This window comes from Anguilla rostrata, unplaced genomic scaffold (assembly GCF_018555375.3).
Source record: "Anguilla rostrata isolate EN2019 unplaced genomic scaffold, ASM1855537v3 scaf1183, whole genome shotgun sequence".
NCBI lineage: Eukaryota > Metazoa > Chordata > Actinopteri > Anguilliformes > Anguillidae > Anguilla > Anguilla rostrata.
Window position 1 is genome coordinate 2,880 of NW_026986508.1, and position 19,342 is coordinate 22,221.

At 42.7% G+C, this 19,342-nt stretch overlaps 1 protein-coding gene across 4 annotated transcripts; it reads right to left on the reverse strand.

Moving 5' to 3' along the window:
- Positions 1-267: 267 nt before the first annotated feature.
- LOC135247269 (protein NLRC3-like) lies at positions 268-19,278 on the reverse strand. 4 transcript variants are annotated; one of them, XM_064320560.1, is made up of 7 exons: positions 19,217-19,278; positions 18,427-18,537; positions 17,986-18,052; positions 16,605-16,668; positions 14,201-16,016; positions 8,268-8,441; positions 268-460 (listed from the first exon to the last, which is right to left on the reverse strand). In XM_064320560.1, exons 1-7 carry the CDS (start codon positions 19,273-19,275, stop codon positions 283-285), a joined length of 2,469 nt encoding a protein of 822 aa, XP_064176630.1. In that variant the 5' UTR covers positions 19,276-19,278; the 3' UTR covers positions 268-282. The 4 variants fall into 4 exon arrangements, with proteins under 4 accessions (XP_064176630.1, XP_064176627.1, XP_064176631.1 ...); XM_064320557.1 differs by having other exon boundaries at positions 14,201-16,028; positions 19,217-19,277; XM_064320561.1 differs by lacking the exon at positions 18,427-18,537 and having other exon boundaries at positions 14,201-16,028; positions 19,217-19,275.
- Positions 19,279-19,342: the final 64 nt, after the last annotated feature.

Below are 19,342 nucleotides of genomic sequence, written 5' to 3' on the forward strand. Positions count from 1 at the left end.
TGTCGGGCTGAATGGCCTATTCTCGATATTATGTTATGTTATGTTATTTTTGTTATGTTATGATAGACGTGAAACATATTACTGTACTGAAGTGGTCAATATTTTACAATCATGTCAATCATGCATTCAGCATTCAGTCATCACCTGTGACCTGATACTACAGACTCCACTGAAAACTTACATTCTGGTCAGGAACCATAAACCTGGAAACCCTATATTTCACTGCACAGAGCCATAATCACCAATTCTATTTAGATAAGGTCACACAGTGCACAGCACTACTCACCCCAGTGTCTGTAGTTTACAGTTTGGGCTCATCAGTCCAGCACAGAGCAGCTTCACTCCTGAATCTCCCAGGTTATTGTAGCTGAGGTCCAGATCTCTCAGGGGTGAGTTTGATGACTGAAGAGCAGAGGCCACAATTTCACAGGATGTCTCTGTGAGGCCACAGCTGTATAATCTGAAAGGAGAGTTTATATATTGTTGTATGATTAAATAGTGCAATATACTTGAAAATCTGATATGTGCAATGTAACAGTAATCGCATTGAGTGATGAAGAGTGATATTGAGGATTTAAAGTTACTGATGCTCTGAGGAAAATGACTTTGCTACACTCTCCAACTGCAGCACTTTGGGCCTGAGAATTAGACGTCCTGTTGGACAGAACTCTGACAGTCCTACAGATTAAATTCTTACCCAAATGGCCCCCTTTCTTCTGGCATTTGGCACAGATACAACCAAAAGTAAAGATGCAAGAAATAATCTCTCAGGGTGGATAGTGAGTTAGGCTCTGCTTCTTTACTTTTGCTGGTAACTGTGAGAAACTTCCCACAGCATTGCAAGCCAATACACAGCAAAAGCCAGATTCACTTTAGAAACAGGAATGCAAAAAAGTGATCTGTTCACATATAACCAGGTACTGTAGTGCAGTCTGTCTGTTTTGCTGAGGTTATATATAACCATGTAGTGCAGTCTGTCTGTTTTGCTGGTGTTACATATAACCAGGTAGTGAAACCAAAGCTATGTAGGAACTGTTAATGATGAGTTCATTTTGTTGGAATAGTGATACATTTGATGGTGCTATCCAAGGAGACACCATTTAGCTTTTTCCAGGCTTTAGGAAACTTCAGAACCTTGTACAGGCCAGACTTTAGCCTGAGTTAAGCCTCAGAATTACCTCAAAAACAGGCACTTTAACAGTCCCCTGAGAAGACCTCACCCTGACACCCATTATATCCTACAATTCCTCTACCTTCCTGTCTTTACTCTGTCTACAGGCACTATTGGATTCTGGGTCAGCCTACACCAGAATAAAGCAGAGACCAGGGTGGCACTACTGGCCTTGTAACATGGTGCATTTACTGCCTGACCTAATCTTACAATACAGTAACACAAACATTTCATTCATAACCACACTTGCCTCTCCCAAACCAAACCCAGCATTACATTAATCATAATGTTGAAAAAATATCTCATCTACTTGAACAATGTAAGAGGGGTACAGACTGAGCAGGCTCTCTCTGGTCATCTCCTACTCACAAATTATCTATGCATGGACTAGGGATGAAAGGGGGATTCTTCCCCCCTTTTGAAAAACATGGATTTGATTCAATCAACATTCATCCTTAACTGACTGCCATTTAAAAGGAGGGATTCTTTTTTCTACACAAACACAGTTCGAACTACTTTACCAAACTGAGTTAGATAAGAATAAGTGTAACACTTGTGTTTACTCGTCCAAGTCAAAGTTAAGGACAAATATTATATGTTTGCCTTCTAGCCGGAGGAAAATTTGCAATGTCTCTTTCCATCGCATGTCAGCTGAAGAAAAGGAACAAAACCAGGTTGGGATTCCAAGCTGTCTAACCATAGCAAAAAGATCTTTCTGAACACTTTGCCAGAAAGCAGGTGTGCCTCTGATAGGTTTCGTGAATTTGTATCCCTCGTCAAAATGGAGAATTCTTTGAAGTGAATCTTCGTTCATTAGCATGTCTGATGTAATTTTTCTGCCAGAGTCATATCCTTTTCTCAGTGCAATAGATACATTTGAGACCACTTGGTTAATCTCAGATAAATATTGTGCATAAAAAATGTAGTCCAGGTTTTTTGCAAATCTTCCATCTGCATTGAGTATGCGGTTATTGAAATATCTACATACGGTTAACTTTTCTTCTCTGGTGTCGTTAAAAGTACCGGTTCCTTTGGGGAAAAGAACAGGGAAGCATTTTGCTTCATTGCCTTCATTGGTTAGTAATCTGACTGGGTTGTTGTCTTGTGCTGGGGCCAGAGAATCAATGACAAAGTCCTATCCGCTTCTGTTTTGCGTCAGAAAACGATTTCAGATAGGTCTATCAGCAAAGAAATTAGCTAAGCTAAGCCCTGAAGTCCTCAATAATAATAGTACTCAAGAAATTATGAAAATCGTTGACAACGTTTAGTTAGGTGAATCGTCTTTTATGCTACGCCACAGTGAATGCGATAAGAAAATATTCTAGGTGATTTTTAGTGCCTGGGTAGTGGGGTGCCATAGGAACCCACCTACCAAATTTGGTTGGTCTACAACTTATGGTTGCTGAGCCTCAGACATTTTTGCAGAGAAAACTGCCACGCCCCAACTAAAAAGTCTAAATGGCAGGCAAACAATATGGCGGACAAAGGTGGGGCCAATGGCAAAGTTGTAGAGCACGTTCAGATGCATAGGTCGATGAAGTTTTGTGTTCATCTAACTTATGGTGTGGGCGTTATGGGCTTTTACGCGTTACCCTTTGTTATAGCGCCACCATCTGGCTGACTTACGTGCTTTTTAGTGCCTGAGTAGTGGGGGGCCATAGGAACCCACCTGCCAAATTTGGTTGCTCCAGGACTTATGGGTGCTGAGCCTCAGACACTTTTAGCGGAGAAAAATAATAATAATAATTAAAGCCGCAAGCGGCGTTGGGAGGGGTCCAAGCATTGGCACCATCGCGCCCCCTATGGAGCGATTTAAAAATGGCTTTGTCCTCATGATCATATGCCTTCACCCAACATATCTACTGAATATCATGATGATTGTATAAAATATTGATGACTTGCGGCCAATAGTGTGCTAAGAGATGCTGTCGGATGACTTAGTTACGTCGCCATGGATGTGTCCGGGCCGCTTCCCGTCAAGGCCTTTACTATGTCGTAACACTTAGATGGCATGTCGTAACACTTTGATGGTCCGGCGTGTATGCACAGCTGCAGCGTTTCTGCGCCGCAACTAAAAAAGGTGTCACACTAGTGTTGTCACGATACCAAAATTTTGACTTTGATAGTGATACCAGGTTTAGTATTACGATACTCAATACTGAAATGATATTTGAAACTTAAATGATGCTAATTAGATACTCGGTACCTAACGATACTGAAATTACCTTAATAGATCAGAAACAATGTCCACAAGGGTTGACCTCATTTTCGAATTCATGGTTTATGAACAACCTGGTTCATTAACAACCTTTAAGTTGAAGCCTCTTCAACATATTAATATGCATAGGCCTATAGTGTTACAACACTGAACAATAGAAAAATGTTAAAAATATTTCAAAAATTAAACAGTTGTAAAGTAAATAATTTTTAAAACAGGTCTTTCACCTTTAAATAGATTGAAAAACAGCATATTTTAATAACAATACAGCATCTATCTATAATAAAATATTTCCAAATTGGAACACCTATTGCTACTGAAGTGAACTGAGTCAAAGCTTGCGCTGTATCAGGGAAGTGAATGCACAAGCGCAGGTCACCTCACTTGGCAACCTTAGTTGCTACTGCCATCTAGCGAAGATTCTGACAAACTACACTTTTCATCCTCTAAATCAGTAATGCAGGAGACACATTTCCCTGGCTTTTACATTTGACACAGAATTACCGAACATCGGGAAATTCAAATACGAAACCGTTTTTTTTTCTGTTTTTTTTTTTTTTTTTTTAAGTACCCAGAAAGTGCTGAAGTTTTGGCATACCGTGCAACACTACGTCAGACACATATTCCAATCCATTGCTCAGTTTAGCAGAGAATGCACATTTCAGAGCGCCACAGAGACAGATAGAATAATGACACTAAATGCACATTTCAAATAATAAAGACGACATTGAGAAAAAACTAAAAAAAGGACTTAATATCAACTCGCGACCCGCGTGCTGACCGCAGAGCAGCCTACCGGTTTATTTATGTAGACATTGGCAGATCAGAAAATTTTCGGTTAAGCTGACCTATAAAACGCTATTCCAAAAGCCAAATCAGACATGTTATACATCGTTAGAAAGCTTATACTCTCACCTACTGAATAAATTAATTGTCAATCAAGCCAAATTGGACTAAGAAGAACGACAACGCCGTAAGCAACAGGTGTGGTATTATGCACAGCTATTTTTGAAAATATCCGACATTTCACAAACGGATTATCCAAGACAATATATAACCACTCATTCAGAAAAAGGGACATCTCTACGCGTAAAACCGATGGTAAGATTGTATATTTATTAAATGTTTAGTCCCAGATATTGACTGTAGAATGACATGGTATAATTTTTTTTTTAATTGTCTCGTTTATTTCGTTATTCAGTGAGCAGCCTTTTCACTGCTGTATTGGCATATTTTAGGGCTAATGTCGGGTTTATCTTGTTGCTACGGAATATTGCATTACATTACATTACATTACATTACAGGCATTTGGCAGACGCTCTTATCCAGAGCGACGTACAACAAAATGTATAACCATAACCAGGAATTAGTGTGCCGAAAACCCTAGAGAGAAATACCGTTCCAAGTGCAGGAAACATCCGCATAGTTCAACTTGGACCCAGTAGGTTAAACTGATTAACGCTAACACAAACAAGAACAGCAACAACGCAGTCTATGAGAACATTCAAGCAATAGTTAAGACGAGTTAAGACTAAGTCACCTACGGAACAACTACCTAGTTACAACCCTAAGCTTACAGTCAATTTAGAAATTAAATTGAGAATACGATTTCTCAGCACAATGACGGATTTAAAGACTAAACGAACTCACCCGATGTTGTCTTCAAATGGACCGTATTATTTTAGACATTGGCAGACTACAGCGTATAATGCGTCTTTTGTTTATATTCAATATTAGTAATTGCAGCGAGAAACTGCAGCTGTAGGTCGTTATGTTATGGTAGCAACGGAACGAAGCGGACCATATATGTATTAGGCTACCGTCATTGTTTCATTATACCAGCGTGTTTTCGCGCGTTTGCACAGAAACTCAGAACCTATCAATGAAATGGTTTAGCTATTTCTCAGCATAATGACAGATTTAAAGACTTAACGAACTCACCCGATACTGTCTTCAAATGGATCCATGCCAAAGAAAAGTAATGATTCATCCTCTCAAAGCTTTAACGTAGCGTATTATTTATTTAGACATTGGCAAAATACAGCATAAATTGCGTCTTTTATGAATATTCAATGTTAGAAATTGCAGCGAGAAACTGCAGCTGTAGACACAAGATAGTCTGTTATGTTATGGTAGCAACGGAACGAAGCGGACTATGTATGTATTACCGTCATTGTTTTATTATACCAGCGTGTTTTCGCGCGTTTGCACAGAAACTCAAAAACTACCATTAAAATGGTTTAGCTTTTTCTCACCATAATGACAGATTTAAAGACTTAACGAACTCACCCGATACTGTCTTCAAATGGATCCATGCCAAAGAAAAGTAATTATTCGTCCTCTCAGAAAGGTTTTACTGAAAAACTTTGGGTAGCCTATCCTAGCATGCACGCTAGGTGGCACTGTCAGACCGTCTTTTCACTGATAAAAACTAGACCTACGATGTCGGATTACTTGCGTCGCCATGGTTGTCGCTTGCCGTAAAGAAGTTTACTCGATGTCGTAACCGTTTAGATTTGGAGCTCCGGCTTTTCCGCTCCCCACCTAATGAAAAAGGCCAAATGGTGTGCAAACCATACGGCGGACGTAGGTGCTCCCAAGAGGAAAGTTGTAGAGCACATTCAGATGCATCAGTTGATGAAGGTTTGTGTTGATCAGACTTACGGTGTGGGAGTTATGGCCTTTTAAAGTATGATCCTTTGTTATAGCGCCACCATCTGGCAGACATAGGTTTAGTGCCTGAGTAGTGGGGGGCCATAGGAACCCACCTACCAAATTTGGTTGGTCTACACCTTATGGTTGCTGAGCCTCAGACATTTTTGCAGAGAAAACTGCCACACCCCAACTAAAAAGTCTAAATGGCGGGCAAATAATATGGCGGACATAGGTGGGGCCAATGGCAAAGTTGTAGAGCACGTTCAGATGCATAGGTCGATGAAGTTTTGTGTTGATCTGACTTATGGTGTGACAGTTATGGCCTTTTATGCAAAACCCTTTGTTATAGCGCCCCCATCTGGCCCACGTACGTGGTTTTTAGTGCCTGAGTGGGCACCACGGTTAATCTGCGGATCGGGTGGGCCGAGTCATAAAAATTAACATTCTGATTAATAGCGGATGGGTTACGGGTGGGTGAAATAATACATCATTAATGAGGAAAATATTAATTACATTCTCTAAAATGTGAACATATTTTAAGCTTCATTTTTCGTCAGGCGCGAATTAGCAGACTAGACTCTGGTTGCGCCAATTGCGGCGTCCATTTGTCTTAAGCAGCAATGGAGGCAAAAAAGATCCGAGAGAAAATAAAAAAAGGAGAATTAAAAAAAAGAAGGGAAGAAAAGTTCCGTGTGGGAGCGATTTAGTGAATGACGAGTCAAGTGCAGGGTATGTCATATGCAACAGCTGCGAAATAATGAGAAATAGCGGTAATGTGTGATCGGTGCGGGTCTCTAAATCGGAGAAAATAATTTGTTTGGGTGGGTGGCGGGTGGATGATGGCGTACATGCGGATTCGGATGACGTCAGAGCCGATCCGCGCGTCATTAGTGTGTATGTGTGAAACCGCGCCCTGTACTCCTCCGGGAGCAGCGCACACTTTTATTTGAGTTATTTGAGTTTGATTTATTTATTTCAGTTTGTCAAGCACTTTAAACATCAGCACTTTTTAAGTTTATTTTTTAAACAATTGAGGTTATTGCCATTTCTTGTTTGTGCTGTGATTTAAATAAAGAAAAAACATTTATCTGCCCTTTATTCCTGTTTACAATCATTTACATAATGTGTTAAAAAATTACCAATGTGTATGGGAACTGACAAAAAAGGTAACACTTAAAATGTATTATTACGGTGCCAAAAGGCGTGGTGAAATATTTTGGGTGCAACTAAATTATGTACTGGTGCACCTAAATGAAAAAGTTAGGCGCACCAGTGCATCCAATGTAAAAAGTTAGTCTGGAGCCCTGTAAATCCAAGGAAGTTATAAATATTTTATACAATGCCTTTGTCAGACCACACTCAGTGAACTGTGTGCAGTTCTGGTGACTGTACTACAAGAAAGATATAGAGGATCTGGAAAAGGTTGAAAGAAGGGAAACCAAACTGGTTCCTGGTATGAAAGAAAAAAGTTTTGAGGAAAAACTTCAGATGCTTAACTTCTTCAAGCTTAGTAAAAGTAGACTCATGGTTATTTGATTGAGTCTTTTAAATTCATAAAGGGGATCAACAAAGTGAACTACAAGAGATTCTTCAGGTTCAGCTCTGTTAGTATGACGAGGGGGCATAAAAGGAAATTAGCAAAAGGTAAATTCTGCACCGACGTTAGGAAGTATTTTTTCACACAGAGAGTAGTCACTGTGTAGAATAGCTTGGCGCATGTCATGCAGTAGGGGCAGAAATTCTGGGGGTTGATACGATGCTGGATACTATCTAGTTTGTAGGTAAACTTAGCACTAGTGGTAGGTAGGAAGATGGCGAGCATGTCGGGCTGAATGGCCTATTCTCATCGTTATGTTATGTTATTTTTGTTATGTTATGATCGACGTGAAACATATTACTGTACTGAAGTGGTCAATATTTTACAATGTCAATCATGCATTCAGCATTCAGTCATCACCTGTGACCTGATACTACAGACTCCACTGAAAACATTCTGGTCAAGAACCACAAACCTGGCAACCCTAAGACTCATGAGGGTTTATCCTGCTTTTCTTTGTTGTGCTAGAGCAGTTAGAAGAGAGGGATGAGAACAATGTGGACAAAGAAAGAATGCTGGTGGACACAGGAGTAAACAGAGAGAAAGCACTTTATATAGTTCACTGCACAGAGCCAAAATCACTAATTCTATTTAGTTAAGGTCAGACAGTACACAGCACTACTCACCCCAGTCTCTGTAGTTCACAGTTTGGACTCATCAGTCCAGCAGAGAGCAGCTTCACTCCTGAATCTCCCAGGTTATTGTAGCTGAGGTCCAGATCTCTCAGGGGTGAGTTTGATGACTGGAGAGCAGAGGCCACAATTTCACAGGTCTTCTCTGTGAAACCACAGCTGTTCAGTCTGCAAAAGAGAGTTGATAAATTATTGTATTTTTAAATAGCGCAATATACTGTAAAATCTGATATGTGCAATGTAACAGTAATCACACTGAGTGATGAAGAGTTATATTGAGGATTTAAAGTTACTGATGCTCTGAGGAAAATGACTTTGCTACAATCTCCAACTGCAGCACTTTAGGCCTGAGAATTAGACGTCCTGTTGGACAGAACTCTGACAGTTCTACAGATGAAATTCTTACCCAAATGGCCCCCTTTCTTCTGGCATTTGGCACAGATACAACCAAAAGTAAAGATGCAAGAAATAACTCAGAAATAAAATCTCTCAGAGTGGATAGTGAGTTAGGCTCTGCTTCTTTACTTTTGCTGGTAACTGTGACTAACTACTCACAGCATTGCAAGCCAACACACAGCCAGCACAATACAAAAGCCAGATTCACTTTAGAAACAAGAATGCAAAAAAGTGATCTGTTCACACATAACCAGGTACTGTAGTGCAGTCTGTCTGTTTTGCTGAGGTTATATATAACCATGTAGTGCAGTGCATCTGTTCTGCTGGTGTTACACATAACCAGATAGTGAAACCAAAGCTATGAGTGTGCATCTGATTGTGTCGTCGCTTCTGCCGTCGCTTCTGCCGTCCCCCGCGATTCAGATAAGCGTATCTAAACTTGATTTGTTTCTGCTGTTGCTAGTTAGAGAACATAGTTGTGTGTAATTTAGGTAATCTTTTTTAAAACTTGTCTCAACTGTTGCTAGTCAGCAAGCTTAGTTGTGCGTTAGCTGAGAATATCTGTAGTTGACTTGCTGTTGTTAGTTAGTTAAAGGCGTTAGTGAAACTGTGTGTGGGGATTGGTGTTTAACTGCCCCGTATTGTTGAGCTAATTTCCAGTAGCTTCACCTGGTGCTTATCTGCCCTAATGAAGCTAATGCAAGCACGTAATTGTCACCCAGTATTTATAGCTCCATTATAGCCATAGGCAGCCTCGTCGTCAGTTTATCATGTTTTTAAACCCCATTCCCTTGTGCGCGCTGCCTCGCCCCAAATGGTCTGTTCACCGCAGGCGTAATTTAACTAACTTGATCTACCCACCCTTATCCACACCTCAGGAATTCACTGTCACAGGTGGATTATGGAACTGCCAGTCAGCTGTCCAGAAAGCTGACTTCATTACTGCCTTTGCCAAGACGAAGTCTCTTGACTTCCTGGCTCTCACGGAAACCTGGATCACTCCCGATAACACCGCCACCCCAGCTGCACTGTCTGCGGGATACTCCTTTTCGCACACCCCCAGGGCCTCTGGCCGAGGCGGGGGTACCGGTTTACTCATTTCCTTGTCCTGGAAGTTCTTTGTCCTCCCCAGTCCTAACCCTACTTTCTCCTCCTTTGAATTTCATGCGATTACTGTAACTCATCCCTCAAAATTTCAAATTATTGTTCTGTACCGCCCTCCAGGTCCACTCGGCTCATTTCTGGACTCCTGAGCTCCCTCCCTGAGGATGGCACTCCTGCTATTCTACTGGGAGACTTCAACCTCCCACCAGAAACCTCCCAACTGTCCAGGGTTGCCTCACTCCTCCAGTCTTTCGCCCTATCCCTGTCCTCCTCCCCCCCCCACACACAAGGCTGGTAACCAACTAGACCTTGTATTCACCAGAGGCTGCTCCATTCCCCAACTTGCAGTGACTCCCCTCCATGTCTCGGACCACTTCTTTCTTTTTCTCTCCTCTCCTATTCACTCCCCCTCAATTCATCCAATAGCTCACCCACAGTAACTTTCAGGAGAAATCTCCCTACTCTGTCACAATCCTCCCTCGTCTCCACTGCTCTGTCTACACTTCCCCCTCCTGCGTCTTTCTCTAACCTGCCAGCTGACCTTGCCACCTCCACCCTCAACTCCTGCCTCTCTCAGTCCCTCGACTCACTTTGTCCTCTTATCTCCAAACCAGCACGCTCCTCACCCCCCTGCCCATGGCTGACCGAGTCACTACGCTCCAGCAGAACATCACTGCGGGCCGCAGAGAGGAAATGGAGAAAATCCCGATCCTCTGATGACCTGACCGCATACCATACCCTGCTGGCGACTTTTACATCTGCCCTCATGTCTGCAAAAGCCTCTTTTTTCCAATCCAAGATCAGCGCATGTGTCTCTAATCCACGTAAACTATTCTCCACCTTCTCTTCCCTCCTCATTCCTCCTCCACCCCCACCTCCCTCTTCCCTCTCCGCAGATGACTTTCTGGCCGCCTTTGAAGGAAAGGTGGCTACAATCCGGAACTCCTTCACCCATCCAGTGAGCCCCCCAACCCCCCAGGACAACCCCACAGCCACACTGACCTCCTTTGAAATGCTGGAGGACTCCGATGTATTACAACTCATCACCTCTCATCGCGCAACCACCTGTCCACTTGACCCCATCCCATCTAAAGTTCTCCAATCTATCTCCAGCGAGCTCCTTCCCTATCTGTCTTCCATTGTTAATTCCTCTCTCTCCTCTGGTCATGTTCCCTCTGTTTTTAAGATGGCTCGTGTTACCCCACTACTCAAAAAACCCACCTTAGACCCCTCCGATGTAATAAATTATCGACCCGTATCCCTTCTACCCTTTCTGTCCAAAACCCTTGAACGAGCAGTTCTTAAACAATTAACCTCTTTTCTCCATCAGAACAACCTGCTAGACCCTCACCAGTCTGCCTTCCGATCCGGGCACTCAACAGAGACTGCACTACTAGCTGTGACGGAGGCACTTGCCACTGCAAGAGCCTCACGCCTTTCCTCTGTCCTGATCCTTCTTGACCTGTCTGCAGCTTTTGACACGGTCAACCATAAAATACTCCTCTCCACCTTGGCTGGGATGGGAATTGCCGGGACTGCCCTGTCTTGGTTCGCTTCCTATCTTGCAGATAGGACCTACCAGGTCACCTGGAAGGGGTCTGCCTCTGCCTCTCATCCACTTGTTACGGGAGTGCCGCAGGGATCTGTACTGGGTCCTCTGCTGTTCTCCTTATACACCAGATCTCTTGGTTCAGTCATTAATTCACATGGTTTTTCCTATCATTGTTATGCAGATGACACACAACTCTTCTTTTCTTTCCCCCCCTCGGCCACACAGATCAATGATAAGATCTCTTCCTGCCTGGCTGACATCTCCACCTGGATGGCCAGCCACCATCTGAAGCTCAACCTCAACAAAACTGAGCTGCTCTTCTTCCCGTACAAGACCTCCTTGCTTCGTGAACTCTCATCACGGTTGATGGCACCACAGTGACTGCCTCTCACTCTGCAAAGAGCCTGGGGTGGTCCTGGATGACCAGCTGGACCTCAAGGAGCACATCAAGGCAACATCACGGTCCTGCAGATTCCTCCTATACAACATCAGGAGGATTCGACCATACCTGACGACGCACTCCACCCAGCTGCTCGTCCAGGCTACGGTGACCTCTCGCCTTGATTACTGCAACTCTCTCCTTGCAAACCTGCCAGCTTGTGCCATACAGCCACTACAGATGATTCAGAATGCTGCTGCCCGACTCATCTACAACCTCCCCAAATTCTCCCATGTCACTCCTCTGCTGCGATCACTTCACTGGCTACCGGTCGCTGCCAGGATCCGATTCAAAGCCCTGACCCTTGCCTACACTGCCGCCAACAGGACAGCCCCCATCTACTTGCAGGACATGACTCAATTCTATGTGCCTGCTCGACCACTCCGCTCTGCGGCAGCAGGGCGTCTTGCAACCCCTCCCACCCGCCCGAAGGGATCACAGAGCTTCTCCACCCTGGTTCCCCAGTGGTGGAATGAACTCCCCGTCCCTCTCCGAACCTCCCCCTCACTATCCATCTTCCGCCGTGGCCTGAAGACTCATCTCTTCAGACTATACCTAGAATAACCACCACCACGCTGTATATATTTAAAAAAAAAAAAAAAACCCTTTTCCTATCACTTGTTACATGTTGCCCCATCCCTGCACTTCTTGGTAAATTGTATTCGTCCTAATACTGTAGCTTATTCTTCTGCCTAGTTTGGCTTTGCAGATGTCAGACCAGGATAGCGTTCTTTGTTCTCGGCTAGAAATAGCTTTACAAAATAAGTAATTGTACCTTACTGAACCCGTGTTCAGCAGTTGTCTACGATCATGAAAATGCACTTTTTGTACGTCGCTTTGGATAAAAGCGTCTGCTAAATGAATGTAATGTAATGTAGGAACTGTTAATGATCCCTTTGAGTTCCTTTTGTTGGAATAGTGATACATTTGATGGTGCTGTCCAAGGAGACACCATTTAACTTTTTCCAGGCTTTAGGAAACTTCAGAACCTTGTACAGGCCAGACTTTAGCCTGAGATAAGCCACAGAATTACCTCAAAAACAGGCACTTTAACAGTCCCCTGAGAAGACCTCACCCTGACACCCATTATATCCTACAATTCCTCTACCTTCCTGTTTTCACTCTGTCTACAGGCACTATTGGATTCTGGGTCAGCCTACACCAGAATAAAGCAGAGACCAGGGTGGCACTACTGGCCTTGTAACATGGTGCATTTACTGCCTGAACTAATCTCACAATACAGTAACACAAACATTTCATTCATAACCACACTTGCCTCTCCCAAATCAAACCCAGCATTACATTAATCATAATTTTGAAAAAATATCTCATTTTCATGAACAATATAAGAGGGGTATAGCCTCATTCTGCAGGGTTTTCCTTATCGCACGTGGGCACCTCTGTTTCTTCTGCTCTGCTTGCTAATCTACCATTTGGACCCCCTAACAATGTTTTTTTTCTGGTCTTCCTCAGCTCTAGGCACCTGCCCGGAGCTCTAGCCCAAGTTTGCTGAGCACCCCCCCCGACCCGGAGCTCCAGCCCTAGACCAGCTAGACCAGCTGGGCACCCCCGCCTCCAGCCACTGTTGATTTTCCATAACAAACCGGTGCCTGCCCACGGCAGATGGGTTCCCCCTCTGAGTCCGGTTCTGTTCAAGGTTTCTTCCTGTTATCAGTCAGGGAGTTTTTCCTTGCCACTGTTGCCCTAGGCTTACTCTTTGGGGGTCAGTTCTCTGTAAAGCTGCTTAGTGACAAAGCTCCTTTGTTAAAATACAAATTACAAAAAAATTGAAATAAAGTGTTGGCCTGTAAAGCAAAAGTGAGCCTTTGATCTTGTGCCATTTACCTGGCTTCTCAGCTGTGCCTTGGTCTTTTTTGATCACAGTCTTGGATCTCTGGTCTTGATTCTTTAGCTGCTTATTTTACCATCCTGGGTCACAGTGGGATGGACAAGCTGCGGTTCTGCGGTACCTTTCATTCATTTTTTTCACAAGTATGTTATTTATTTTCCATGTCTGTCTAATTTTGTGTAAAGGAAGTGTAGCTTGTATTTTTTTATTTGATGGGGAATATGTTCATCTTAATACTGTAACATACTATACCCTCTCTTCATTTAAATCTGCGAGTTGTATGTTTGGACCATTATTGATCCATCATATTTGTTTGCCTAACAAGGAATTCATGATGTATTTAATAACTGGTATCTTTAATGATAATATGTAAATTAAATCTAAAAAATACATTTTACATGTTGGATACATTTTTTACATTTGATGGTACTTCCGTATTCATTAAATGAGGGCACAATCTGTTAAAATAGCTTGACTCAAAAATCATAATTCTCACTCGCTTGACAATTTTATTGTATTCTATTTTCACTTTAACTATGAAGTGTTTATAAAAACATTATCTACTTTAATAATTACATAATACTCACATGGCCTTCCTGCAGTTCCTGACTACTGGTACCAGTCTCTGATGTCCTGCCTTTGATGTGTTGTAGGTCTTCAAGTCAAACTCATCTAGGATCTCCTCTGACATCAGTAACACAAAGGCCAGGGCTGAACATTGGTGTGGTTCCAGCTTTTCATTAGAGAGTTTTCCTGATCTCTGGAAATTCTTGATTTCCTCCACTAGAGAGTTGTCATTCAGTTCATTGAGACAGTGGAACAGATTTATGGTCCTCTCTGCTGAAGATTCTTCTTTGATCCTCTCCTTTATGTACAATACTGTTTTCTCAATGCTCTCTGATCTGCTTCCTGTCTGTGTCTGTGGATCTGGTACAGGTGATCTGCTTCCTGTCTGTGTCAGTATTCCTCCTAATAGAGTCTGAATGGAGTCCAGAGAGAGGCCTAGAAGGAATCTGAGGAAAAGGTCCAGGTGTCCATTCTTACTCTCTAAGGCCTGATCCACTGCAGTCCTGTGTAACTCAGACAGCTGCACTCTGTCACTGCAAGGTTTTGATTCTTCTGCTCTGAGTACATTTCTGTTCTCATTCACACATGAATGAAACACAAACAAGGCAGCCAGATACTCCTGAATGCTCAGATGCACAAAGCAGTAGACCTTCTCCTCACCCAACCCACACTCCTCTTTAAAGATCTCTGTGCACACCCCAGAGTACACTGAAGCTTCACTGACATCAATGCCCATCTCTCTCAGGTCCTCTTCATAGAATATCAGATTGCCCCTTTCCAGCTGTAGTAAAGCCAGCTGCCCCAGTTTCAGGATGATTTCTGTATTTGATGCTGACATTTTCTTTGGGGTTGTCTCATTGGTGCCATGATACTTCTCATTCTTCACATTAGTCTGAATGAGCAGGAAGTGTGTGTACATTTCAGTCAGAGTTTTGGGCAGGTCTCCACTCACTTTATCCAACATTGTCTCCAGAACAGTGGCAGAAATCCAGCAGAAGACTGGTATGTGACACATGATGTGCAGACTCCTGGATGACTTTACGTGTGAGATAATTCTGCTGGCCTTTATCTCATCTCTGATTCTCTTCCTAAAGTATTCCTCCTTCTGTGGATCCTTGAACCCTCGTACCTCTGTCACCTGGTGGACGCACTCAGGAGGGACCTGATTGGCTGCTGCTGGTCGGGAGGTGATCCAGAGGAGAGCAGAGGGAAGCAGATTCCCCAGAATGAGGTTGGTCAGCAGCACATCCACTGATGATGACTCTGTTATATCACAGCAGATCTTATTGCTTTGGAAATCTAGAGGAAGTCGACACTCATCCAGACCATCAAAGATGAACACAACTTTGACTTCATCATCTTCAGAACTTTTGATCTCTTTCAGTTGCGGAAAGTAGTGCTGCAGAAGTTCCATGAGGCTAAATTCTCCCTGCTTTTTCAGATTCAGATCTCGGAAAGGAAGAGTGAAAATGAAATCAATGTCCTGATTGGCTTTTCCATTTGCCCAGTCCAGAATGAACTTCTGCACAGAGACTGTTTTCCCAATGCCAGCGATGCCCTTTGTAAGCACAGTTCTGATGGGTTTCTCTTGTCCAGGTAAAGGCTTAAAGATGTCATTGCAGAGGATTGCAGTCTCCTGTGTGGTGTGTCTCTTGGATGCTGTCTCAATGTGTCTGACCTCGTGTTCATCATTGATCCCCCCACTTCCCCCCTCTGTGATGTAGAGCTCTGTATAGATCTCATTGAGGAGGGTTGGGTTGCCCTGCTTTGCTAAACCATCAAATATGCATTCAAACTTCTTCTTCAGAGCAGTTTTCATTGCCTGCTGGGCTCTTTCTATGGATTTATCTGAGGAGAGGAAACATGAGAAACAATGTTTAAAATAACAGAACAGATAATAAAAAATACATATGCAGTCAATTTTGGTTTACACACATCTTAAGGTGTTACACACTTCTCACAGTCTGTTCTACACACAAAATGAAAACATATCAAACAATGAAAAAGGATTCAATTCCTTTATCACATTCAATTTATTAATTTTTCATAGTATGATGTGGTAAATATGGTCTTCATGGGTCATGTATTAATTTAATCATCTTATAATTTTTATGCTCAGTGCTCATTAATCCTGGATAAAAACTCAGACCAGATTTGAATCTCTTTCAGGGACATTTAATCTCATATGCATTTGCTTGCCCCATAATCACTGCTGGATGCAATATTTTAATTTAAACACCTTTGTGTACATGTAGTGTGTGATGTTTTCTATATGCAAGACTGTTGACGTAAAACACTATTATGAAAGTGTAGATGCTATAAATCAACAAAACATTACAAAACATTGTACTCCGTTATATTTGAATGCTAAGCTCATTTCAGCATTCAAATGGACACACAGTAGCAATGAGTGAAAACTCTTACTGTGCTGCTCATCTCTCTCCAGTGAGTCAGTGAGATCCTTCTGCTTCACAGGGCTGCTGGTCAGCTGTATTAGTGTGAAATAAACACATGAAGAGGTGTGCTGTATCAGTGTGAAATAAACACATGAAGAGGTGTGCTGTATCAGTGTGAAATAAACACAAAAAAAGGTGTGCTGTATCAGTGTGTGAAATAAACACATGAAGAGGTGTGTTGTATCAGTGAGAAATAAACACATGAAGAGGTGTGCTGTATCAGTGTGTGAAATAAACACATGAAGTGGTGTGCTGTATCAGTGTGAAATAACCACATGAAGTGGTGTGCTGTATCGGTGTGAAACAAGTACATGAAGAGGTGTGCTGTATCACTGTGTGAAATAAACACATGAAGTGGTGTGCTGTATCAGAGCCATTGAAACAATCAGATTCTTGCAATATGTCTCATGTTTTCTCTTATAGGAAGGCCAGAACGGGGACAGATACTTTTAAACAGAATACATGCAGAAGGTCCAAAGCCTCAAGTTTGAAGTGCACCTTTTATCCCTGATTAATGCACAGTAAAATGTCCAGTTAATGTCCAGTGTTAATTCAACTCTTAACAGATAACATTTGGTCCCACATTGCAGAGTGGGATGAAACATTATCTGTTAAAAGAGTTGAGAGTTGAATTAACACTGGACATTTTATTGTGTGGTTTTGTAGAGACACTACTTGTGATAAATCAAGAGTTCCCATAGAATAAATCAGTTTCTTAGTGCAATACTGTGGTGTGGGGATGGCTGGTTAAAGCAGCCACACCTGCCCTGGGTCAAGCTAATTAGACCTGGCCAATTGGATAATTGGTTAAGAATTAGATAATTGGCCAGGCTAATTGGACCCAGGAACAGGAGTGGCTGCACCTGTGCGTAGTGAGGTAATCACTGCGCACAGGTTAAATCTGCCATCCCCACCCACACCAGGGAGCTTCGGTCATGACAGGGTTTTTACAGCTGCTCATTTGGCGTTACCATCTTGCCAAACCCTCTGGAATAAATGTGGACTGTTTTAACATCTCCTCCCTGTGTCTCTGTGCTGGAGGGCCCCAAGGAAAGCCACTTCGGTGGCCTGTGGCAGGCGTGTTTGCCACAAATACATTTGGAGAATTCTGACTATAAACTGCATGCTTCAAACACTCTGTTTGGAGTCTAAACAAGAATTTGCATCTTTCTGTGAGCCCAGGAGGGCCAGGTACAAAATTAAAAAACCTGATTACATATTCAATCTTATCAATTAAAGGCTACTAATTCATTATTTGTCATGCGATCATATATAAAAAGGAAATGCAGTGTACAGTACAAGACAATCACACAAGCAAATATTAAAATAGAAAAAAATATAAATAATACCTGTTTTGAGAAGAGTTTCTCTGAACTCCTCTCTACAAGACGGTTGGACGCCGGTGAGCAGTGGATCCTGTGAACAAATCATGAGACAAAGTTTACTGTTAAATTCATCTTCTTACTGCAGCGCTAACTCACAGTACATGAAGATAGAGCTTCCAGTTAAAATCATCCTCTTACTGCAGCTCTAACTCACAGCACATGAAGACAGAGTTTCCAGTTAAACTCATCCTCTTGCTGCAGGCCTAACTCACAGCACATGGAGACAGATGTTCCAGTTAAACTCATCCTTTTACTGCAGCTCTAACTCACAGCACATGGAGACAGAGCTTCCAGTTAAACTCATCATCTTACTGCAGCTCTGACTCACAGCACATGGAGACAGAGCTTCCAGTTAAACTCATCCACTTGCTGCAGGTCTAATGCAATATGAACGTGTTTCATTACCTTTGATCACCTGTGAATTCTGCACTGAACTCGATTGGAGGTTCCATTGAACGGTCACTCTTCATAGACAGACAGCTGGGTACAGGTGACCCAGCCCTATCTACCTGGACCCTGTAAACAAAACATGGAGACAAAGATTTCAGTTAAACTCATCCTCTAATTGCAGCTCTAACTCACAGAACATGGAGACAGAGCTTCCAGTTAAACTCATCCTCTTACTGCAGCTCTAACTCACAGCACATGGAGACAGAGCTTCCAGTTAAACTCATCCTCTTACTGCAGCTCTAACTCACAGTACATGGAGACAGAGCTTCCAGTTAAACTCATCCTCTTACTGCAGCTCTAACACACAGCACATGGAGACAGAGCTTCCAGTTAAACTCATCCTCTTACTGCAGCTCTAACTCACAGTACATGGAGACAGAGCTTCCAGTTAAACTCATCGTTATACTGCAGCTCTAACTCACAGCACATGGAGACAGAGCTTCCAGTTAAACTCATCCTCTTACTGCAGCTCTAACTCACAGTACATGGAGACAGAGCTTCCAGTTAAACTCATCCTCTTACTGCAGCTCTAACTCACAGCACATGGAGACAGAGCTTCCAGTTAAACTCATCCTCTTACTGCAGCTCTAACTCACAGCACATGGAGACAGAGCTTCCAGTTAAACTCATCCTCTTACTGCAGCTCTAACTCACAGCACATGGAGACAGATGTTCCAGTTAAACTCATCCTCTTACTGCAGCTCTAACTCACAGCACATTGACTCTGTGATTCATGCATTTTTACCTCTTTCTCGCAGGGCCGTGGGTTCCATTGTCAGTCTCGGTCATCTCTGAGGAACTCATTTTAGAAACAGCGCCCCCTGTCTCAGGACACCTGAACACACCAGATCAGATTCACAAGCTTCCAGTT

Excerpts from the sequence above, each read along its gene's own strand:
- LOC135247269 (XM_064320557.1), bottom strand. The coding sequence starts at position 19,275 with ATGAGTTCCTCAGAGATGACCGAGACTGACAATGGAACCCACGGCCCT. Across the intron at positions 18,053-18,426 it reads GAATTCACAGGTGATCAAAG|GATCCACTGCTCACCGGCGT; the intron begins GTAATGAAACAC and ends ATTTGTTCACAG. Across the intron at positions 461-8,267 it reads TGTGAACTACAGAGACTGGG|ATTATACAGCTGTGGCCTCA; the intron begins GTGAGTAGTGCT and ends CTCTCCTTTCAG.